This window comes from Anopheles stephensi, chromosome 2 (assembly GCF_013141755.1).
Source record: "Anopheles stephensi strain Indian chromosome 2, UCI_ANSTEP_V1.0, whole genome shotgun sequence".
NCBI classification, from domain to species: Eukaryota; Metazoa; Arthropoda; class Insecta; order Diptera; family Culicidae; genus Anopheles; species Anopheles stephensi.
This window is the reverse complement of record NC_050202.1, coordinates 66,808,946-66,833,630: the sequence shown is the minus strand read 5'-3', so window position 1 is coordinate 66,833,630 and position 24,685 is coordinate 66,808,946. Positions and strand designations below refer to the sequence as shown.

The 24,685-nt window shown below is 44.8% G+C and overlaps 2 protein-coding genes across 10 annotated transcripts in view; both read left to right on the top strand.

The window, feature by feature from the left end:
• Positions 1–5,614, top strand: part of LOC118504356 — a 148,113-nt gene extending 142,499 nt beyond the window's left edge. For all 9 annotated transcript variants that reach the window (XM_036038747.1, XM_036038745.1, XM_036038748.1 and 6 more), the window contains 5 exons: positions 1,937–2,160; positions 2,291–2,594; positions 2,667–2,882; positions 2,943–3,259; positions 3,324–5,614. In XM_036038747.1, the coding sequence (XP_035894640.1) occupies positions 1,937–2,160; positions 2,291–2,594; positions 2,667–2,882; positions 2,943–3,259; positions 3,324–3,614 (1,352 nt within the window). In that variant the 3' untranslated portion in view covers positions 3,615–5,614. The remainder of the gene's footprint in view (positions 1–1,936; positions 2,161–2,290; positions 2,595–2,666; positions 2,883–2,942; positions 3,260–3,323) is intronic.
• A 1,711-nt stretch (positions 5,615–7,325) lies between these two features.
• LOC118504361 (fizzy-related protein homolog) lies at positions 7,326–24,650 on the top strand. Its single transcript, XM_036038754.1, has 5 exons — positions 7,326–8,206; positions 8,308–8,623; positions 20,407–20,640; positions 20,728–20,862; positions 22,583–24,650. The coding sequence occupies exons 1-5, from the start codon at positions 8,094–8,096 to the stop codon at positions 23,273–23,275; spliced, it is 1,491 nt and encodes a 496-aa protein (XP_035894647.1). The 5' UTR covers positions 7,326–8,093; the 3' UTR covers positions 23,276–24,650.
• Positions 24,651–24,685: the final 35 nt, after the last annotated feature.

Genomic DNA, 24,685 nt, shown 5'->3' with positions numbered 1-24,685 from the left:
AATGCGAAGCTGCTTATCTGTCGACCCACTGTTTTCTTGTGCCGCTCGTGGCGCTTTAAAATGCGTTGCGTTGTGGATCGTTTACTTTTTAAAAGGATTTACAGTGGCAACGGTTGCCCATGGTAACAAGCGGTTAAGTGATCAAGTGTTCAAAAAGCGGGAACAGCACTGGAAGAGCTGAACATAAAATAATGAACCGAAGAGCAATCGTTTCCGATCGATCAAACGAAACGTGGATGGAGCGCGCATTGGGGAGTCATTTGAATTTTACGCACGTGTGAAAGTATATTGCTTTTTATCACATCAACGATAAGTATTCAACGCGAATTGCGAAGCATTCCGCAACCGATAAGCGCGAGAAATAATTTAATTGCTATAGTCTGGAAATTTCATTTTCCCAAAAACCTTGACATCCCGTGACGACTTCCCGCAACTACACGCTTCACTATCTGATCATAAACAAACGTCAACTGTATCATGATTTCCGTGACCTTCAAGTCGTTCAGTGCCTTTTCCCATAAGCGGGGAGAGTTGAGAGAAACGGTTCCAAGTCCCATCGTAAAACAGCTCACCACCAAACACGCCCCTCCCTGCAAAGCAACATTCGGTGCTCAATTTATTCCAAATTATAAACCATTGACATCCCCAAATATTGGCATCAGTTTATTATCGCACTCCACCATCTCTTCTACCAAATCCAAAATTGGAGATCGAGTCGGGTAAGGGAAAGAAGGGAAAACAAGCGCCCAACAAATGGCGTTGGTCCTTCTTGGCCCACAGACAAATCACAGACCCTCCACAATCGGTTGGCAGCAGCTGCGTCGCATACAACAGCTCAGTTGACATCATCATTTAAAATCTCCCAACGGAGATTTCCTCCTGCTCCGCGTGTTTGCCTCCCCCCACCCCCTTGCACCGCTGGGCACAATAAAATGATGAAGTATTTAACCCCATTTGGATCCTGGTTTGTTTCGCATTGTGCTCAACGTGTGTGTTTGTGTGTGTGTCTTTGTATGGATCCTGCACGCACAAGCGAAACCCTCAAACATAGCGTAACGATCGTAGATTTTAAATCCCCAAAAGTTCGCTTTCCTCTTTCCTTTCTGCAACTGTGCTTCCTTTCGCTGAGTTTTTCACCCCAGAGACCGTTCTCCTCCTCTATCGACATTCTGGTGTGTGCGGCTTTCTATTGGTTTTGCTTTTCTTATTGCTTGCTGACGCTTGCTGGCCGCCTTTCGGGCAGTGCTTTACAGTTTACGAGAGTTTCGGTCTTGTTTCCTTCTATTGCCCGTTGCTTATTGCTTATAGCTTATTGCGTTTGTTTGTGCTTCTATTTTCCTATGTTGCGTACGTGTATGAGTGTGTGTGCGTGAAATTATTTATTCTAGTCAGTTGTGCCTTCTTCAAATAGTACCAGTTTGCCAGCAGACTTTCTTCCTTTGTGTATTAGTGTGTATCGCTTCGCTTCGGTCGCTACACGATGAGCTGAGTTGTAATGATTTTCAACGAATCATATTAATAGTTTTTAAAGAATTATTATACCATTCCCCCTACCATACCATCAATATTATCCTGCCGAGATCGTCCTCCATCGATAGTTTGCATGTGTGAATCCATCGTAACCATAATATAACCCATCCCAGCACTAAGCCACGCCCTTTCCTGATTGCTTTCCCCCATTCCTCGATTGTTGAATCCCACTGCCCCAATATGGAAACCCTGTCGCATCCCCTTCCTTAGTTGCTCCTTCCAGTATGGCAGTCCTTCCCACCCAGCCAACCCTCCCCTACTTTTCTTAGTATGCGCCTACATGTAGGCAAAGAATAATCGCACGTCACTAACGCCACAACCAACGCAACCGCCCGTTTGCTTGGCTGTGTTTGTGCTTTTTTTCTTTTTCTTTCTCTCCCTCTTTCTTTCTCGCACCGTCACGCAGGACACATGAGGCCTTCGTCACCGTTACTAGACTCCGTTAGAGATCAGTTCGAGGACTATGATCAATTAGCGAAAGATTTTACAAGAGTATTTTTAAATTCCGAACCATCGTGTCTTCAGAATGCACAGCTCTTCGATGTCGTCTTTCTGGTCGGCCAATCGAAGCAACGGGCCCGCTTCATCGGTGTCCGTGCGATCCTTGGCGTGAGGAGTCGTGTCTTTCAGGTAAAGGAAACGGGCACCTTTTGCTAGTGTTTATAGTTTGATTTTGTTTTTTTTTGTGATTGATGAACGTGCACATTCCCTGGCCTTGCATTGAACCCTGTCACTCATCATAAACTCGATCGTCCCGCAGGAAATGCTGTATGGCATACAAACCGGTTTCGGGTCACCCCAAGTCCCCGTAGCAGAGTTACTGGCCCGCCCCGCCCCTACCCTACTCTCCCCGCAGAACCAACGTCCGAAGAGTAGCAACTTCCTGCAGGTACCGGACATTGAATCGCCCCGTCCGAAGAGTGTGCCCTCGTCGCCGATGGTGAAGCGTGCGTTCTCCCGATTAGGCACGATCACGGCCGGCTGGGGCAGGTCGATCCGCAAGCAACAGTCGCAGCTGAACGCGGAGGACAAGAAGAAGTGGGCATCTTCACAGGACTGTTCCGGTAAGGGTGCGCCTGCTCTTTGGTAAAGTTAATGGATCACGCAGTTCGCTAACCGACGTCCTCTCCGTACAGATAAAGATGGCAAGGAAACTAGCTCCAAGAGCAAGGCCAATGCAGGACAGTTGGCCGTTCCGCGGTTGTCGGTGTGTGCCGATGCACAGAAGGTAGATAGGGCGAAGCTGGCCCAAACGGAGTTCACCATTATTGAGTTTGATCCGGATACGTTCCGAGTACTGCTGGACTATCTGCACACTGGAAGCTGTCCGTTGACATGCACCTCGATACCGGGTAGGTCAATTGGGACGCGCTTTCGAAACCTCATGTAACTTATGCTCATTTCTCCTGTAGGACTAATCTGCGCCGCCGAGCATTACGATCTGCCAGAACTGCTACAGGCATGCTTCCACCATGCGAAACAGTTCCTACGCATCGATGTCGTCTGCACGATGCTTACCGCCCTCGAGAACTATTACTGGCGATATACGTCCGCGTCGGAGCTGGTAAACATGATACTGGCCTTTGTCGAAACTCGTGCATACGCACTGTTCCAGAATGCGGACTTTCTCACCCTGAGCGAGAGTATGGTGCAGATGATTATGTGTCGCAACCTGGAGATTCCGGAAGTTCGAAAGTTTGAAGCGATGCTTGCTTGGGCAAAGTATAAGGTGAGTTTAACCTTTACACCAATAGCTCTACCGAATCTAATGCTCGTCTGTTTTGTTGTCCCAGGTAAAATCGAAAGCATCGGCCAAAACGGACGCCAAGGTTGAGTTCCGCTGCATTATGGAGCGCCTGGCACGAGATCTTAAGCTGCACCGCATATCACCGCAGGAGCTGATCAAGATCGTGCTCCCGTCGAAAGCGATCAAGAACGAGCGAATACTCGAGACGCTCATGTATCAGGCCAACAGTGGCATGTATCGGATACAGGACAGCTATTTGGAGGCATGCCAGCAGCGCCTCCAGAAGCAAGACTCACGCTACAGCGAGTGGGGCGAAAGCTTCGACTGTGGCTTATAGGATGAGGATCAGCTGTAGGGCGAGTACAGCTGAGAATCCACCCACCAAACCGCACCAAATCGTACCAACTAACCAAAAACGGCAAACCCGTACCCTGTGACACTCCTCTCCGGTGGCATCAACCCACCCGTCCCGAATGTCCCGCTGTCACTTGGATATTGAGAGCAAACATAAAACTGCTTGCCGCTCCTAAATGTGCAATGGGACGAAACAGGCCAAACAGAACGTTCCACCATTAGTAGTACTAGGTTATGTTTGTGCGCATTGTTTGCAAACTAGTTGCTGTTGCCTCGAATGCCTTTCGTGTTATCCCTTCGTTCGCGGCCCGATAGTCCAAGTTCCGATTCCTATTGATAAGTGTTCTTAGTTCCTTGGAATGTCCTGCGATAAGGCAGGATGTAAGTTGAACGGAAGTCGACTCATGTCGATGCAGAACTATTTCAAGATAGTTGCGGGAATATTGTGCCACTGCATCATTAGGCTGGATTGGTTCGGCAGAGCAAAGCAGAGGTAGAGGAGAACAACAAAAAAATGGATAAAAATACAGAAAAAAAACAAACACAAATACACTTTCTCAATGGCTGTTGAATATAATTATTGTAATATTTATTATGATTATGTACATACATACACGTGAATATACATATACATATACAAGATATACATATATATAGAGATATATACATATACGATATATATTTATCATAGTTGAAAGGAGGACGAGGACGTAAAAAGACGTGTGTCTATATGGTCGAAACATTTGCTAGTTTATTCATGTGTGTGTGTACTCCAAAACAGCACAGTCCGTAAATGAAAAACAAAACTAAAACAACAAGCAAACAAACAATACATATTGGAGATGCCAAAGCAGAAAAGATGAGCAAACATTCAGAGCCCAGCATGGGGATCCAACTATGGCAAGCACGTCTGACAGGTGTATGAATTCCTCGACGAACGTCTGAAGACAAGATTTTATGCAGAAATGAATGCGAAAGCTACATTTCCTTTCAGCTCTACCAGCCAAAAACTCAAGCACTTTTGATCGCCAATTCTCGAAGGTTTCGAATGTTATAAAGAATAAAGCTTACAAATTTTTAAATAGCTGCTCCCACGCCCCACTGAAGCTGTTTAGCAGCTCAAGCATATAGCAAATCAGTATACAATCTTAATGAACGCGCGATGAACAACAAATTTCTTCCCCAGCCATAGTGTCGCAGGCTAACATTTACGTTACGTAGTGGCCAACTCATCGTTCCATGTATAGCTAGTGCTGAACTGCGGCTAAACACACAGGTGCGCCTCAAGGGAGAAAAGTAAGACCCAGCTCGGAACGCAACATAAACTTCCTAACTCTTATACTCACGTCCATATCGAGCGAAACTACAATGCCAAAAGAAATGGGGGAAATGATTTCGCAACATTAGCATGCCATATATATTCGTTGCTTAAACTACAGTACACACGATATATCGATCGAACAGAAAACGAAAAGTAAGCGAAACAATAGCGCCACAACGAACAAATCCGGAAATAGCCGTCATTGCGGCTGAAGATGATCGTACCGGACACTCAAATTCGACACTTAATATCCACACCATTAGTTGTCTGCTGTTACTCGCTCTATGTTCTTTCCTGCTGTGACGCATTTTTCCCACCTTTCGGTCCATTCATGTCGAATGCATGTCGATTGTATTGTATAAAAAAGAAACACACACACAAACTAAACTGGAAACCCAACAACAAAACAATGACTAAATATTGAGTGTTTATATATTGCGCCAGTATGGAACGCACGTAAACTGAACATTAAAAGGAAAACTGCGCCAAACGACATATGGATTTAAACAGTCACTAAACTGCAAAAAAAACAGAGAGAATTAAACATTTATTTATTTATTTATTTATAATTCCAGTATGAGGAGAGAGAATTAAACATGTTGGTATAAAAAAAAAACAAAAAAAAACTAACGAACAAAAGCTATCATTCGTACGAAAATGTATGTCCATTGGTTACATTTCAAATACGTTAAATCCGAAAGGAAATAATTAACCACGTGGCTGGATGACAAAAATGTACGTTGCGATCGTGCATGGTGTACCGTTTGTATTTGAACCAAAGGTAAACGCTCCAAGGTACGCCGCTTGACAGCAAACGCTTCAACGTACAAAACTTGAAATTGAAGCGTTCGGCAAGCGTTTTGCCAACTGTCAATTGTGTCAAAGCTATCCGAAGCCTACAAAGCAGCCCCGTGAAGGTGGAACGCATTTTCACGATTTTCCGTGAGAAAAATCGAGAAAAACGGCGTAAAACCGTCCCCGGTGCATTTTGCCACGGTTCATTTGGTGGTGTGGTGCGTTTTTCGGGTAACGGTGACGCGTACACGTACGGGTGAAACCGTTCCGATCGTGTTTTCTGCGCTTCATCTCCTTGCCCGTGTACTTGGTACGCTGGTACGTGAGTGGCAAGTGGGACGTAGCAGTAGCAGCGGCAGCACCAACACTGTTGGTGGGATTAGTGTAAAATTGATGGGAAATGGGAAATTTTCCCCGTAGCGATGTGGCAACTGTGCTTCCTCTACGATTGTGCGATTGTGCTGTTTGTTGCTGGTGAGTGAAAATGTTGCATAGTGCGTTTGTTTGTGTTCCAGACATAAACAAAGCAATTGTGTAGTGCTGCTATTTGTAAATAACGTGTCGTTTGTGACGATTCTGTGCGTGTGCGGTGCTGTGTATCGATGGAAGCTTATTTGGCGGTGTTGTTTCTACTGCGAGTGAGGAATCTTTCAAGGACGTTCTTCTAGCAAAAGACCTCGTATAGCGGTGATCGGTTGAACGCAAACACGGATTACGACACAATCCCACATCCCCTCCCATCTGACGTGAAGCTGCAGCTGACGGAACAGATGGGAGTTTTTGTCCATCCATTTTTAAGACGGTCCTCCTGTCCGTTAAAATTGATAACAAGCCCTTTAAATTCTGGACCAGCCATTTAAATGGACATTATCAATCAACTGGCCTGTTTGGGAGGAATACGCACACGAAGAGAACCAGCGTTCTGTTGTTCGATCGGTGCACAAAATAGGGAATTGAATCATGCGGACTTACGTTATGAAAGTGTTCGTTAATTGACTCGATTAACCCATCTGGTAGATACGTTTTCAACTCGTAAAATAGAAAGTAATGTGTTTCTAATGATGATCGCCAGAACGAACAAAACATGCAACCAAACCAAAGTTTGTTGGCAGTACATTACGGTTAGTAATCGGCAGGGCAATTGTAGCTTATCAATCAGGTGGTAAATGCCCTACATTCATTGCGTTTTCCATTTTGCGCATCATAATACGGCGTTTCATTAGTGGGCGACGTACGGCTTTGCGTACGCATTTGTTTGACAGTACCATTTACCATTAATCGCTCAACAGTTGGTAGACTTCCATGGAGTAGAAAGAGAGGCAACATTGTAAACGAGAAGAGAAAGAGAGCGCATAGATTTAAAAAGATCTTCTACCCTTCCTACCGCACGTTGCTTCTAGCCCTTCTACACACGCACGTACGTAATGCTTGCTCGTGCCCTCTATTCCCGTTGGACCGTTAACAGAATATTCTCTCACACGCATCGCTCTCTCTCTCTCTCGGTCTGAAAAACACTTCAAATCGTACCGGCTATCTTTCTCGCATGCGGTTACTCTCGCTCTTGCATTAACATCGCAGTATGCTGTGAGTTTACGTCGACTGTCCATGCTGTCATTGTGGTTCAATGTGCTGTCAAACCGCTCCGTGCACAGACAGACCTGAGTGCGCGCGCGCTGTTACAAGTTTTATTTTACTACTATCGCCGTATACACAACCTATTGTTTTTGGAGCTGTATTTCTCAAGTTTGGCCGGTTTTAAAGTGTAATGTAAGCCAATTTGCGATTCAAGGTGCTGACTGACGGTTAGGCAAGTTAATCGGAATTCAAATTTACCTGCTATTGTAATCTTCATCTAAACCGTAAATTCGCCAACAGAGAGCAGGTGCTTAACCGTGCAAAGTGACTAAATGTGATTGTGCTTTAAGAAGAAGAAAAAAGAAGAAAAGTTTTCGTTAAAAATACTCCAAAACGTGCAAGAAGATTCAAAGTGGTGGCTACACAGAGAACCGAGAACCGGTGAAAGCAGTTCACGAATGGTGCTGCTCTGTTGACACAGCTTTGTCGCACCCATTATCGTCATCACCGGCAACAGAAGATACGCCCAGTTTTCGTGTGCAGTTGGCCCAAAAACCGGAGCATCATCATCAACCCTCGTCGGTGACAAAACAGGACCGCGTAGTGTAACGGGTCGCTGTAAAATCACGTGTGTAGGTGCAAAATTGCGGCTTGCCTGCCATCGTTGGCAAATTTAGTGACCGAGTGTGTCCGTCCGAGTGAGTGTGGTGTGTGGGTGTGGGTTGCTAAATTGGCGAGAACCAATTCACCTCGAGCCCGTGCGACATCATCATGTACAGCTCCGACTATGAAAAACGATTCCTGCAACTCCGCAGTCCCGCAGCACGTAAGCTATTCACAACTAGTGAATCTCCCTCGTCTCACGATCGCTTCATTCCCTGCCGGTAAGCATCCTGGTCCAGTGCCACGACCGAAGAAAAGATGGTACAATGTATCACATGTATTTTCTAAAATGTTTCCCTTCTATCTCTTGACACACTTTCAGAGCAAATAACAACTGGACGACAAACTTTGCTACGATTAGTACGAAATCTAACGAAAATTCACCCCAATCGACCAAGAAGCAGCGTGACTGTGGGGAAAATGCACGGGACAGTTTGGCCTACAGCTGCCTGCTGAAGAACGAACTGCTCGGGACGGGAATTGACGATGTGAAGCTAGTGGCGGACGATAAGAATGGAAGTGGTGGCGGAGGAGGTGGTGGAGGAAGCGGAGGAAGTGGTGGAAGTGGCGTTGGTGGAGGTCTGCACGCAAACAGCAACCGGACCGGGCTGTTTAAATATCAGTCTCCGACGAAGCAGGTACGTGTCTCATAGTTCCTAACCGATACAGAAGGATGCCCATTAGCACTAATTATCGAGGAAACGATTTGGCGGATCTTCCCTACCGGTAGCACACGTAGCGGGGTGTCATGTGTGCTAGGTTAGATTTGTAGGGCGACTTAAGACATGTTTGGCGAGTTACTACTTGCAAGGTGTGACCCAAACGTTCGTCTTTATTACAACCTGTTTTCCTCCAAACGTTGATTCACGATTAGAGAAGCAGGTTGGTGCCCGTTTCTAAACAGGAGATAAAATAAGGCTCCTTATCAGAAATGGTTCTTACACCACGCGGGGTTTGGTAAGTTGTTTGCTTCGCTTGGCAGCGAAGTAGTAGAATCAGGAACAGATTTCGTAATGCACGAGCAACCATATCGGGTGCAGTTACCGATAAGAACATCCCTCGTAAGGTTTTCTCTCTGCTGATAAGAAAAATGTGAGGCGCAGGTTGCCCGACAGCAGCATACCTGTGGTAAAACATGTGTGTATGTGTGTAGTGAACCTCTTGATAAGAAAAATTGCCAACTCGAAAGCCAAGCCCAACACGCTACAACGTGCATTTGACACGTGTACTTCCCCTGACAGACAATATTGTAATTGGCTTTGGCTGATGTTTATAACTCTCCTTGTCTATCTCACCCACACAGTCGACAGATAAGCGAAATTTAATGACATTCTTCGTTTCACAAAGCCTCGCCCTATGTCACCGATCCGGTTGCGGAACGATACGATAAAGTGTGACTCAGTCAGAGGTTTACTGTTGTTGCAGTTGTGATGCACCCTCGTTGCATTGCTAGGCAAATGTTATGTCAACCTTGTAAATAAAACAATGTAACGTCTAGACGTGGCGATGACGCTGTATTTGTGGATGTAAATTAAGCATTCGAAGTTTTCGTAGTATATATAAGCATTTTACAGTAATTTATTTTACTTTCCATTCGCTTATCAATACTGAACCCACTTCTTAGCTCACATAAATTGCCAGCAAGCAATCTCCCCCGGATCGAAATGCTTTGTTATACCGAGAGTGGAGATCAAGTTATAAGGCCGCTGCTATGCATTTCATGCGTGTCTCCTACCAGGCAGACAGGCGAACGGCATTTGGTAACATTCCGGCGCTGGTTTTGTTTATTAATAGATACACAGTTTTAAACCATTGACCCGAAGAAGATCGCTATAGATAGGCGGTGTGTCATGTGTGAGGATGTGCAGAACGCTTTATCATTACCTCATTTCTACTGGTGGATTGAGTCTTTCGCGTTACTTGATCGTCGTTGATCACTTAGAAGAAAGGGCGCTTCGTAACTTAAAGTATACGTTAAAAGTGCGATGCGAAGTATTGTTCCGAGTCGTGGTGCCCGCAAAGGCATGGTTAGAATTTTTAATGTCTTCCATTCTGGTGCTGTCTATATTTGGCACCTTTTTCCCGATCCAGTCATCACGCATTTCTGGAATCGGAAGGAAGGAAGAACGTATTAGGAGAACGATCTTTTTTTTTTATTTCCTCCCTACTCATGTTACACGACGGGAGGAACCATATTTAGAACACTTCCTTAACACTGTCCCACTCGTGCGAAATTCACCTCGTGACAGGTTGAAATGGAAACAGAAAAGAGGATACATAACAAAAAGAAACATTTTCACATGGTGCAATAATTATTGGGAAGCGTCCAATGCGTGATGGTTGGACATCGTTTGTTGACGCGCTAGATGCTTATCACCGCACTGCTTTGTGCGATGGACCGTGCGATCTCCCGGAGCGGACCAACACGACGACGGCAACCGCCGCTGGCGGCTATCGGTGGCGCACGATCAGATAAACGCTAAACGCTAATCAAATCTTACCCATTTACCCGTTTCAATAATTCGCGCCCATCCATATCAAAAGCAAAGCGACACTCGGTTCGGTGATCCCCTACCGTAGTAGCCGCGCGAAGACAGTTAAAAACAAGTAGCGAAATATGCTGAACCACCGAAACGTGCACGCCGGGGAGGTGATGGCTAAATATGCCGAAGCACATTAGCATAAGTTACGTGTCGTGGTAGCCTAGCCCCCGGGGGCAGCCGGCCGGTCGATCGGTCGCTTAAGTTCATTGGCGTTGGGAGAAGCATTTTTTAAATTTCGTTGACATGCAATGCATTTACCAGCTGTGGACGTTTCTTGTCACTTCGGTGCAATGTTCTGTTCTTCTTTTCCTGGACTTAGAATATGGTTCAGAAATATCTATTTATAAACGTTTAATCATGTGGAGCAAATGTTTCTCCCATTTGACGAATAACAGGAGCACAGACTCAGGAAAAAGAAGCCATACGCATAGCAATAGCGCCGGATTGGATCCACTTGTAATTAATGCAATTATCATACGAATCGTTCCGTCGCAATCGGAGGGGAAATTAAGTGAAAAGGCTGCGAAATGAATTTTCGCAAAATTGATTGTCTCTCCCATATATGTATCGCACGGTGCGAAACGTGCGTACGAAAGAATAGCTTCACTTTCATCCACCGGGACGCTCGGTCCCCAACCACTAATGCGCATGGCTATACGCTTAACATATTAATTTTGTAGCTACGCAAAAATCCCGTGCCCCGGATAGAGCGATAGAGAGATTGCAGATTGACAGAAGTGGGCGCATAGCAAAAAAAGAAAAATAAAATCAGTCCGAACGCATAAAATATTCGCGAAACGGTCGCGAAATCGTTGACGCATCGAAACGCACGTCCGCACGCACTCTGGCCGATGATGGCGATGAGCCGCCCAGTCAGTTTGCCAATTTCTTTCCGGTGCGCTCTCGTTCCGGAAGCTTCATTTTGGTTTTACGGATCCACGACGATTCGCGCACCAGATATACCGATATCGATATCGGGACAGACAGATTCATTGACAGCAATTACTATGTAAACGGGTTCGCAACGCTTATTTATCTGTTCGCTTTTTTAAAATTTCCTAGAAAGAAACGACCATATACATTTCTATTAATTGCTTGATTGAAACGTTTTCAAACCGATGCTGCCTTGTCTTACCACATACAATCGATCGGCAGCACCCTTGCGTCCGAAGAATTAGGGGGTAACTTTCGCACGAGACTTCAGTTTTTTTGCGGCCCGTTTTTTCGCAAATAGAAATGCGCGAACTTGTGCGATTGTGCAAAAGCCTAAAACGGCACATTTCTTCCTTTTCTGTAACAATAACAACAGACGCAAAAAATCGCGATAATTAAGAAATCGAGTCCGAACCTCCGAAGGGGAGGTCCGTCCCCCCAGCAAAAGTGCGTTTGGGGCGATAAACCAATGTATTCCGTCCGTCCGGCATTGGATGTGGGGACCCGCCAGGTTACGCATGCTTCCACCCGGCCGTGCCTTGCCCGGTCGTCCTTCCGGCACCCCCGGTATGGAGACAATTAATTGCTGCACATTATGATCGTGTGCGTGCGGTTCTGCGTGAAGGTAAAGGCAATGGAGGATTCAATTTTCTGTTCGTTGTTTTGTTTGTCCAGTTCTACACGCATTGTGCGTGTACGGCGTTTGCGAAAATAATTCCGAAAGTTATCCATCCATTGCAAGCCGCCAGTTACTAAGACGGGGGTGAGCTTTTGGCAGCAATGCCCGACCATCTCCACCATCTCCAACCTCCAACCTTCACTTCGTCGTAGTACAAAAAACAACATACGGTTGGACAAATTGGAGACTCAATGGTTTTCCGCCGTTGGGTAGTAAACGAAAGACAAATATGTGTCTTAATTTGAGAATGAAAAATCCATCCGCATCCCTTCACGCACCTTCACCGAGGTATGTCCGCTGATTCCGGTGTGCGTGGGTTTATCGGGTTGAAAAGTCCGTAAAACTGTAACCGTTAATTGAAAAGAAAAACGGCTACTGCTAACCGGGGGGTGAAAAAGGCGATAGAGAACAATATGTGAAGGTGGTGATTGCTTTACTAGGTTTATGAGTTTTCTATTAATTTTTGCACACGCACCGGTGCTGTGCCCATGCGTGCTCCCGGGGGGTTCCAGTTCCGCACATGGCCATTTGCCACCGGTTCTACGCACTGGCATTAGGATTGGAGCTGTGCAAACCACCTGTAGCTAGCAGAACTAGAAAATAAGCCCCAAGGAAGAATATCATCCCCGGAACACTTAGCCAGGGCCAAATGCTCCGTTTGTTTGCTTGCTACTATTGTTTGTCTAAAATGTCATCATTTTTCATCCTACTTTATTAGCAGACCCCCGAGACTGGTGGGACCACCGCCTGTTAGTTGGGGCCCGCATTTGCACTGGAGCACCGGCGGATGGAGTTGCTTTCCTTTTTATTGCAGAACGACACCGCCAGTCATGCCGAACGCATTTGTCATGAAATGGCCATTAAAATACTAATAATGGTATTATTAATTTTTTTTGTGCAAAATTTTAAGCTACCAAAGCTTCCGTTTCGGTGAATCCGACACAAAGTGAACCAATTTGTAATAGTAGAGAGAATCAGGAACTCGGCCAAGTGCGGCCTATAATGAAGTTCAATTTCTTGCACCAATGGTCATCACATTCCCATTCCCAACTCCTCCCGCCCGGCTCTTGTCAGTCGATAGTGCGCCTCCTTTATTTATGATAACACCACAATATGCCACAAGATCACATGGCGGCTGTCGGTGTTGCTGCAATCAATTGAACCGGAGGACCTTTCTGATGGTTTTTCCCTCGTAGTTTTGCTCTTCCTTGCGCTGTGTTGGCCCATTAATTGTTCTAAAATTGCTTCTAGGTCTTGAGTTATTTTGCTCGAGCCATGTGCATCTATCGGCCTGACCGATGCAGCAGCAGCCAGCAAACCTGCCGCTCCGAGGTGATAACGGCTATCATCGGGCTCAAGCTTTATTACCGGCACGATGTTATTATGTTTGTTTTGATTTTCCCTCTGACGGGAGATGCAACAGTACTACACCCAGTTCGAATGTGTCGGTCGGAGTATGGGTTGCAAAATGCGCAGCCAATGTTGCATGTTGGTTGGCCCACATCCATATTCTCTGCAGAAGAAGATGGCAATTTTCAAGGCGCCAGCATGCCGTTGTTTTTTTTTTGGAAAATTGCGATAAGACCTTTAGGTGTGTCTTCTTTCCATTTCTCCGACTGGGATCAATTATTACCGGTGGTGCACTTGCCGAGTGCCAGATTGGATGTTTCTAGGTCGCGTCTTGATGCTGGTGGTCTGCGTGGTAGTAGTTTTTTTTCGGTTGTTTTTATTACCGAGGTCCTCACGATGGCGCTTCAGGTCAGCATGATAAGCCGTATTTTACTGTCCGACAAGACCTTGGTAATATTTTTTGTTTTTCATATATCCGCCAACCAGAGGATGACGGACGGGATCCATCCGATTGTGAGGGACGTTTTGCGTGAATGTACTTTATTGAGCGCAATTAGCCCACGTGTTGCTCCATGAGGTGTTTGCAATAATATACTCTTTCTGTGAATGTGTGTGTGTACTTTTTATAGCTTGTCTTTCAAAAGGAAGGGTTTTTGTGCGTTAGGTCATTTTACAGCCGCGTTTTGCTTTAAATCTGCGCACAAACGCGCTTTAGCAAAAGGGAGCATCAATAACATGGAACCCTTCACGCCCTACGAAGCGCCGCCCTTGGTCAAGAATTTTGGGCAACTAATCATTGTTTTATTGAACCACCGTAACCCTCTTGCGACACTGACCGAAGACCCGGGAATGTGTACGTACTTGGTGCGGCAATGCCCTTCATATTGGATCGGGATTCGCAATTATAAGCTCCGCGCCCCAGACATCAGCCTACCGAACCGTATCGGTGAGGTGACCTTATTATTCGATTGCTTCCTTTGATTTTCGCTACCACACTTAGGACGTGCGCGCAATCATTGTAACAGTTTATGTAGCGAAGCTCTCGCACAATTTAGCGTGGTTCAGCGAAAGTGTCCAATAAATTCGCAAACGCTACTTGTGTCTGTCTGGCCTCCAACCACCAACGGGCCATCATCGGTTGGTTGGGTTGGATTGGCAATAAAAGGACGGTCGCAGTCGCAGAGGACCCATTATCGGTGAGCAGCACGGTGTGGCGGGAATTTTGGTAGCAAGGCTAATGGTTCTAGCAATTCTGTTTCCAGGCAGACGACGCTGTTGGTTGGGTAAGAGTGAAGAGGGTTCCGGTTGAGGAGCAATTAATTTAGAAACGTTAAGTAACGTATTATTATTATTTAAGTTATGCTTTGGGTGTAGTTTGTTTACTCAAACATACAAAAAGTGTAGTGAGTTCGTCTTTGTTTTTATTTTAAAACGTTTCCTTCTTGTTTTTTGGCGCCACAACCATGCGAGGTCTTGGATTTGTGACTATCATAACCTTTTTTTACTCAGAGCTGGTTCGTTTTCTTCTTCCTTGGCACTACAACCTCTAGAGATTTCGGCTAGCCATTTCTTCCATGATTTAGTTTACCCGCTCCCTTGCGTAAGACGAGATGATCCTGACGCACTTCATATCAAGTCCGCTACCGCCCCAATCGCTCCGCCACTACCCCATCAAATCACTGTGGACCATATTGTAGCATGAAAACCGTCAGATTTATTTGATTTTCCCACAACAAGTTATCGTTTCGCAGCTTTTGCAAAACATACATAGCTAGATAAGAGCTCTGATTGATAAGTTTTTTTTTGCAAAAGAAGCGTGAGATTTGTTTTAATCACAGCACATAACATCGACAGTAGAGGTTGTGGTTTTAGGCTTGCGGTCACTATCGTTTCTGTTGCTTAACATTAAAAGAGGGCGTTTTGAAACGCCTTTGCGTGGGGAACTTAACACTGTAGTATAGAGCTATGTTTTTAAGATAAAGTTAGAACAATTTAAGAGGGAAAAGGTTTTCTCTACCTTCCTCTGACTAGAAAGAGGATATCCATAACTTGGCCAATAGCTAAGCAAATTATAACGGAAGCCTTAATTGAGATCGCTTTGGCTTAAAGTTGCTGCATAAGCTGCTAGTTCTATTTCACTGCCTGCACTTTCCAAACTGACCGCAATATGTTGAAATGCACCGTTGCATCGTACGGTGCATCCACTGCTGGCAAATGTTGGCATAAAGGTGTGAAATAAAAATTCAAAGGAGGAAATGATGGTGCACCGAGAGGGCCGGGTAGAGACGAAAGCGAGTGCTAAAGAAGTTTCGCGGTTCCGGTGCATATATGCATATACATTGCTGCCGTTTGCGGATGGTTATGATTCTGCCGTTTTCAAGCTGGCTCGAAACTAACTGTAGTCTGTGTCTTGTTGTGCAAAGAAGTGGCTGCACACGGGAGTGCAAAGGCTCAAAAAGGCAAAGTAAAAGAAGCACAAACCCACCAGTACACTCCCTTTCTCCCCATTCACCACACCAAATTGTGTGGAAATGGTCAAGAAATCATAAAATAAACAGTGCGATAAGTGGTGCTGTACGACCCATAATCATCTCCGTCTTGCGCTGCATTGCGCACGGCGAACGGCAAGTCAAAACAGAAATAATAATCTTTCCTAGCGTATGCGTGTGTATAGATGCCGGTGCAATATGCTGTGATTCCTGCCTTATCTTCAACCAAACCGCGGTACCTCTCCGTTTGCTTTACTTTTTTTACGCGAAAGTGCAATTCCGAAGTGCACTTAAAGAAATGAAGAACCGAGGTAAATGAGTTTAAAAAAAACGGGCAAGACACACATTTTAAATCCTCAGCTTAGTATGGACAACAGCGTGCGGCAGTGGACAAAAAATAAACTTCTTTTCACGATTCGCAAATTGTTGACCGGTGGTTGACCTGCGGTATAATATGAACTTACGATTGCAAAAAAAAAGAATTGGGTTTGCAAATAAAATCAATCATTGGAAAAGATTTTTTGCCTAATATTTGTCCTTTCAATTTTTTTTCATTTTTTGGGTAGAAGATCCTCATCGATCATGTATGAAAATGCTAGCGTCAGGCTTTTAGTATGCATGTGATATGTTTATCGGATTGAATCAGTATTAATTGAAAAATGTGACGCATACAATAAATATGACTTTGGTCTGCAATGGATAAGAACAAGTTCAATATTAGATCTTAAACAAAACTTACTCAGAGAAGGTTAGGAGTGTGTAATTAGAGCAAATATGTTAGTCAATATTGCAAGAGTGAATAATTTATTTAAATTCTTCATACAACAGTGAAATAATTACATTTTTTAAGACGCAACATTTGTCTTGACACTTGGAAGGCTCATAGTATATAACGTGGATTTGATCCCTCCACAAGAATATGCCTTAAAGATAGCTCTTAGACATAGGCATCAAAATTGATGCAAAGCAGAATTATTGTTTTCTCTTAAAGCTCATGATGTGAAAGTTATGTTGTCAGAAATCGTTATTTTCTGCATCCTCAAACTTTTGGAGTCATATTAAAAGGCGTTGTAACGAGGCTGTGCCAAGTTTTCCAACGATCGTTACCGAACTATCAGTTCGAACAAGAAAGCCAATAAAAATGGATATACAAAACAATGTGGGTTGTAGAAAACAAGTAAATGCATATGCATGCAAGAATTTAAACCAAAAAGTCCCCGAAAAAAAAAACCCCAATTGTATGTCACAAAAAAAAACTGGCGGCTCCAAACGGCGGGCATCGAATCATTTCACGCTGCACTACGACACATCTCTCTCTCTCTCTCTCTCTCTCTCTCTCTCTCTCTCTCTCTCCATTCCGTTCGCGTTTCCTCGCCCTGCATTAGGTGAATGGTAATTTATTCGTGTAATTTCGCGAAGTTTTTATGGCATCCTTTTGCGGGTTGCAAATGAACAGAAAAAAAAGAAACGTTGCTTAAGTTGCTCATTTCAACTCATTTAAATCGTGCGTTGGTGGCACATTTGCGCCTACAGTTGCAGCTCATTTTACCATTTTTATCATTCTTCAACGCCCCTTTTTTTCGAGATTTGGCTTTCGGGTTCGTTGCAAGGGTGAGCGATAGGCGTACTTATTTTGGTGCGGAAGCATTAGCCCCGCAACCTACCTATTTGTGTATGCCACCCGCGTACGTGAAGCAGCACCGTCCGCCAACTCATTAAGTGATCGCGATTTATGTACTTTTGCTGGCGGTTGCTGGGTGCAGACGATCTCACGGCGACGACTCATTAATGGGTCAAAGTCCTCACCGCCAATCGTTGGCTCAAGGAGCTCAGGTTCTAAATAGGAGACGGTAATGAGATCGTTAGGCAATGCATAACAATGGCTCAGTGATTCCAAAATCGATCGCATCATTAGAATAGTTTGGTGACATTGATTTTATGCAAAAGTCCATGGATGTAGACGATCTTTTGCACAAAGTAACTTAATTCGACAGCACGAACTCGTTCAAAATAAATGCACTTTTAAATAGACCTTTTGGAACCTATACACGGTTCGTACCTCCCTGCTAATAGTCACGTGTTTCGTTTCTTCATTTGCTTAAAAAAAGAACACCCCACAGGTCGAATGACACTCGAAGTAGCATTCCTCCTTCTTCCAGCCAAAGTAAGTCAGCATGGATCGTTCTTCCTACGGGTTCATTTGAATGTTTGCAGTGCCACTAGCACAGCGATACTTTAATGATATCCATTAGCTTGTGGACATCTAAATTAAGGCAACTGTGGGGGATGGAGTGTGCGGTATGTCCAACGTCCACCGTATATGAGCTGGGTCTCCCGTGGTTTGTTTTTTATTATTCCGGTGATTGACCGCTAAGTCGTGCGCCCGGTGATGCAATGATACACCGCAACTCTTCACTTTACCACCCTTTTTCTGCCTTCCTTCCCTGGATTCATGTATGCACATGAAAAATCGGCCGACTGTTGCAATATGATTTTATGCTACCTCGTGTGCAACTTGATCGGATCCATTAGGTAGGCAGGAAGGAATCGTTGGCATGATTAACTCTGAAGCAGGTTGCTAATAATGTAATGGATCGTCTAATGTTGCTTCCGTCAGACTTCCAGCTGCGCAAAGAATTGTGAAGCAATCGGATTAACAACCTCTCGGCATAGGAAGGAATCCCAAGAAAAGTTTGTACACAAAAGCTCCGCACCTACCAAGATGAATGCCTGAAAGACAAACCAAAGCGAAAGTGTACCGTTTCTCCCGACCAAAAAGAAAACCCACAGATGGGGGAACAGGAGAACTCGTCCAAATCCCGGTTATTGGCTTCTGGCTCCCGGTGTTAGAACAGGCGGAGTTTTGACAATCGAGTTAATCGTTAGGTTTGGTCATGGTCCATCGAAACATGCTTCTAGTTTCAGCGCGTGTTTCATTACATTTTCTTTTCGGCGTTTGTTTGAGTAGGGAGAATAGAAAATTAATTATCCGTGAAGTATATTAATTGAAGAGACCGATAGTGGCCGATGGTGATAGTCTCTGCGTTCGTTGGTAATTCTTTAACCTTACAAACATGTTGGCAGAAGATTCCAGTCCCACTCTAACGCATAAGCGCCGCGTATAATCATCCTCGTTGCATCCGTATCCGCATCACCCAGAGTGACTTCCAGTTATCAGGTAGTAACATCAACGTTATTACGGTCGCCAGACGGAAACCCCGTCAGGGTGCGCGTGCCACACAATCTAAACGATCCAATAAAGAATCCCCGCGGATGGTAGAGCAAATCCGCGTAATTGTTGCAATGTTTTGCTCATTCGGGTGCCTTCGCCAGTTGATAACGATAATGATCTGCGCTGGGCAATATGAAGGAACTCAAGTTTCCACAGCCGAGCGCGCGCTCGCAGTTGTGTGCCATTAAACGGTATATAATTTTTAACGAGCATAACTTGCTTTTTGCAAATACTGTGCAGCGGATTAGAATGACGCTGCAAGGAGCTACATCCATCATGTGAAGGCTCACTAATGGGGATCAGCTCTTTTCGTTTGCGGGTGAATTAAATGACCCTTGCACACGAAATGCATCGCATTTTTGAAGGTTGTAGACGATTGTTGTTAATTAGACTATCCGGTCGAGTGTCTCTCTGTCTGTAAGGTGGATTCAAATTGGCCATAAATTTCACGTCATTGCGACGGTGGCATCGGCATGGTACATTGTCTAGACGACAAAAAAGGAAGATTAATCCTTTTCTTATCGTTCACAGACAGGTAGATTGGAAAAGTAATGCATCGAAAAATATGTCGATGCAATTCGTAAATATTCGAATACATGCTAACGATTTAAGATTTTTTTTGAATAGTAAAACTTTTCACACAACAATCCAGCCAAAACTTCCACACTACACTCAGTAAGCAAAAATATTCCAATGACGCAAATGTGTGCAAATGCAATCATCCGCCAATGCATGAGCTAAATCAAATGCAACGTTTATGCAGTGAGGTCAACCTTCGGTACAATGGCTGGAACGGACTGCATTCGTTGACAGGCGACTTCGCTTCTCCGTTGTACTCGTAAGGAATGAATTGATCAACATTCAACTGCTGCACCGCACCCGAATGGTTAAAGATGTCGACACATTCTTCCCTGTTGGGTGCCCTGGAGTGTCAATTGTAAATGAGATGTGAATTCTATTGAGCTAGATTGCATCTTAAATTGCAAACGATTTAAACCGCCACTGCAGCACATTGTTCCGGAACGGGTTTTTGATGAGGCTCAAAAAGGACCCCTAAATTGGGATAAAGCTTATCGTCTGCATACTCAATTATGAACCGATTGGATGACAATATGAGAGATTTAACACAACTGAGATCTTAACTATAACAACGAAACTAATAGAATGTTTTTTTCGACTTTATCTCCCCGCCCAGGATTACAACGAACAGTGTCCATATTCGCTATCGCCCGTCAGCATCAAAAGCCAGAAGCTGTTACGATCGCCACGCAAAGCGACGCGTAAAATTTCCAAGATACCGTTCAAAGTGTTGGACGCGCCCGAACTGCAGGACGACTTCTATCTCAATCTAGTCGACTGGTCCGCTCAGAATGTGCTGGCCGTTGGTCTTGGCAGTTGCGTTTATCTGTGGAGTGCATGTACCAGCCAGGTAAATACAGTCGACACGTGCGACCTTCTTGCGCAGTGCCATTATTAACCGTACCGGTTTATTTATTTTTTTGGTTATTTCTTGTAGGTTACACGACTATGTGATCTCAGCTCCGATTCCAACACGATCACGTCCGTCTCGTGGAGCGAACGGGGCCATCAGCTAGCGGTTGGAACGCAACACGGATATGTCACCGTGTGGGATGTAGCGGCTAGCAAACAGGTAAAGATCGGCAAACTGGGCAACGGTTTCCCCCTTCCCGCGGTGACTCCCGGATTTCTATGATCGCTTGTTGAGTAGTTCGTAAATACAATTAAGCACGATTGTTCTCGTTTCACGACGGTAACTTTAATCTACCGTCTGAAGCATCTTCTGACTCAATTATTGTCGTCGGGGTTGTTTAATTATGTTGTGCTCGCGGGAAGAAAAGAAGAGACATTTGTTAAGTGCATCGGCGGACGCTCAGCAGCAACCTGTGTCTTAAGGAGCACACAGACGCATCCATTATCTTCCCGTACGAGATCGTATACACGTACCCCGGGAGTCACGAGAGATGAATCTTTAATTGATCTTTATTTGCAGAACCACTTCTCGGCCACAAGCACACGCGACCGCTGTGTGCTGTGCGTTGGACCGGTTCGCTTGTGTCGGTTTCGTTTGTATCGTACAGCTTCCAGCGCAAAAAAACACAGATGGGACTTTTGTTTACATTAGTTCCATTTGGCAAAGGCTACTTCACGAAACAATTGGCAAGAGCATCTTGTTTGCTGTTTGTCCCGTGTCAACAAACCGTGCTCCCGGCGCAAGGCACATTATATTTTATTGCACTTTACTGTTGCATACCAAAGCAAAGTTCAGACAGGGGGAGTGTGTTTCACGTTGCTGGTTCAAAAAATGAAATGTAAAATAGCAAAGCCACGGGTAAATACAAGAATTCTTGTCCCTCTTCTTTAAATTGCACATCGCTTCCTGTACATTCCGGTTTCGTACGGCGGCGTGATTCATGTAGATTTCTTGACCGTTACTGTTTGCTTGTGTGTTAATCATCATACACTGCTAGCCCATTACTCTGGAAATGTAAGGGGTGTGCTAGCGCAAATATATCGGTTAAATTCAAATTTATTCTATAATAACGCAAAAAAAAAACACCGCACTGTATGATTCAAAGTTTAACAAAACAGTTGGCACCTTATGATTCTCCATCAACTCACACGATTTCGCAATTGTCCTGAAAAGGAAAGTGAGAAAAGTTGCCAAAAATTTGCAAACAACTCACCTTTCACTACTGTGTCGCTTCCTAATGTGGAAACGCACGAAATGTGCACACAAACGCCGGTCGCGATGGGGAAAGAGTTTGCAAATTTTAAATTCACCTCCCTCAATCAACCCACATGCGGATTTGAGAAGCAAACAAAACTTCCTCTTAAGTTGTACGCACAATCTGAAATACCCCCCTGTAAGCGGTTTGCCGGTTTCTATCACCTTCTATTTCGCTGTGAAAGTGTGTGCAAAAATTTGCAAACATGACCGACTCCATACGCACCCCACACATCCCACATAACGGGGAAGAGTAATGAAGGAGGCGGAAACGGAGAACAGAACTGATCCCCCCCACGCACGCATCGCGTCATAGAGCGTGACATGAATTTTACAATACCTCATCGCCGTTTTTTTTTTTTTTTTTTTTTGCACTACAGCCATTTTTGCACATGTCCGCCGAGATCCGGAAAGTGCGTGGCCCACTTACTGAAGAGTGTAGGAAAAAGTGCGTTTTTGTTTTGTCTAGGTCTAGACTTTTTTTTTGCAAATTGCTATAAACTCTTGGCTGTACGATTTTAGCAGCTTTTTCGCTGTGACATACTTCCGAAGGATTTTATGGATCTTTTTTTACATTTTTACATACTCCGCACCTCTAACCTTTTCTCTGTCCTTCTTTTTCCAGGTAAACAAACTGCAAGGCCATTCGGCACGTGTCGGTGCCCTGGCCTGGAACGGGGACGTTCTGTCGAGCGGGTCTCGGGATCGTCTGATCATGCAGCGTGACACGCGCACACCATCGCAGGTCCCGGAACGGAGGCTCGCCGGTCACCGGCAGGAGGTGTGCGGTCTAAAATGGTCCCCGGACAATCAGTATCTGGCCAGCGGCGGTAACGACAACCGGCTGTACGTGTGGAACCAGCACTCCTCCTCACCGGTGCACTCGTACTCGGAGCATATGGCTGCGGTGAAAGCAATCGCATGGTCACCCCATCACCACGGTCTGCTTGCGAGCGGGGGCGGTACGGCCGATCGGTGCATACGCTTCTGGAACACGCTCACCGGTCAGCCGATGCAGTGCGTCGACACAGGCTCGCAGGTGTGCAATCTTGCCTGGTCCAAACACTCGTCCGAGCTCGTCTCAACGCACGGCTACTCGCAGAATCAGATTCTCGTGTGGAAGTACCCGTCGTTAACGCAGGTGGCCAAGCTGACCGGCCACTCGTACCGCGTGCTGTACCTCGCGCTCAGCCCGGACGGTGAAGCGATCGTGACGGGTGCGGGCGATGAAACGTTACGCTTTTGGAACGTGTTTAGCAAGGCACGGTCGCAGAAGGAGAACAAGAGCGTGCTGAATCTGTTCACAAACATTCGGTAAAACTGCGCCGGGCTGGTGTTAGAGACCTTTCCGCGCGTCGTTCAAATTCTTAGTGATGGAGTGAGTGAGGCCGCTGCTGCTGCTTCGTTATTGTACAGCATCCAGAGCATCCAGTTCGTGTGGGAGAAACAGCTCTCGAAAGGGGTCGATTTTTTAGAAGCTATCTCTATTACTTTTGTTTTGTATTTTTACCTTCCCTTTATTTTTTGTGCTTTGTATTTAACGCAATTCTTTAACAGTTTTCCTCAACATACGTGGTAATTCCGTACGATTCATGATATAAAAAAACACACACATTAAGGATAAGGTTGTTTGATTTGAAATTGTAAAATAGCTTTGTTACTTTCATTTACGTCATGTTACAATAGTTATATTTAGCAAAGCTCCATCCAGATAATTTAAGATGCACTTGGATATGTCCTAGCAAAATGAAGGGGGCCCTCACTTGTGCATCTGTCTAGAGTTGCAACATAGTCGCATCGACTTTGCTTCCGTTTTTTTTTTTAATTTAGTTTAATTTCGTAAGACTGTGCGCTTTTTCCCATCAATGAACTGGATTGATCTTTAGGAGTAGGAGGACATTTACGTTTAATATGATGTATTTGTAAGGTAAGGTAAAAACAGTAGGATTTAGGTTTTTTGTGCATAAGCAAAATTAAAAATGGTACACGCTTTTGCTGTAAAAGCGATACCATGCGAGTGTGTTCAAACCGTTAGGGGTTTAGTTTTAGGCATTGGTTGTTTTGCTTATATAGGTTTTCCTATGTTTAGCGTAATCTTGGAACCGGAATTCATTTTTTTCTGTTTAAAGTTCATCGTAAAGATGGAACAGTGCAGCTGGAGCAGAAGAAGAACGTTACAAGATTCCAAGGAAACGATTGCTAAACATTTGCAAAGGATGAGTATCCTACAGCGAGTGTGTATGGGTAGAACAAAATGCCGGCTTCTCTAAATAGTATAGTTATTTATATTTCCACTTATTTTCTATTAACATCCTGGAAAAGGAGCACGGTATCGTGTGCACTGTGTTGTGAGGCAGAATTAAAAAAAAAAAAAACAAACAAAAAACTGAGTGGCTTCAGGCGAATTGAATGGAATCTCTAGTGAAAGGATGCGTACGACAGTAACACCAGCAAATCCTTCCCCTAGACGTTCAATCGAAATGTGTGTTATGTTGTGTCGTGCAGTTAAAACGAGCCTAACGTAAGTGCTATACAAAAGAAAACCGGAAGCAAACAAGTGTCTTCACTGTGTGTACTGCCTACCTTCCGAGGTGTGTGAATACTACTGCTAGGGACTCACTACAGATAAGCGAACGCTTTAGAGAGGGAAATGTGTATCGTTCGGTCAAAATAAATTTACACAAGAAAAAACACCAGTTGCCCATTCCTGCAGGTGGTACTGCGTTGA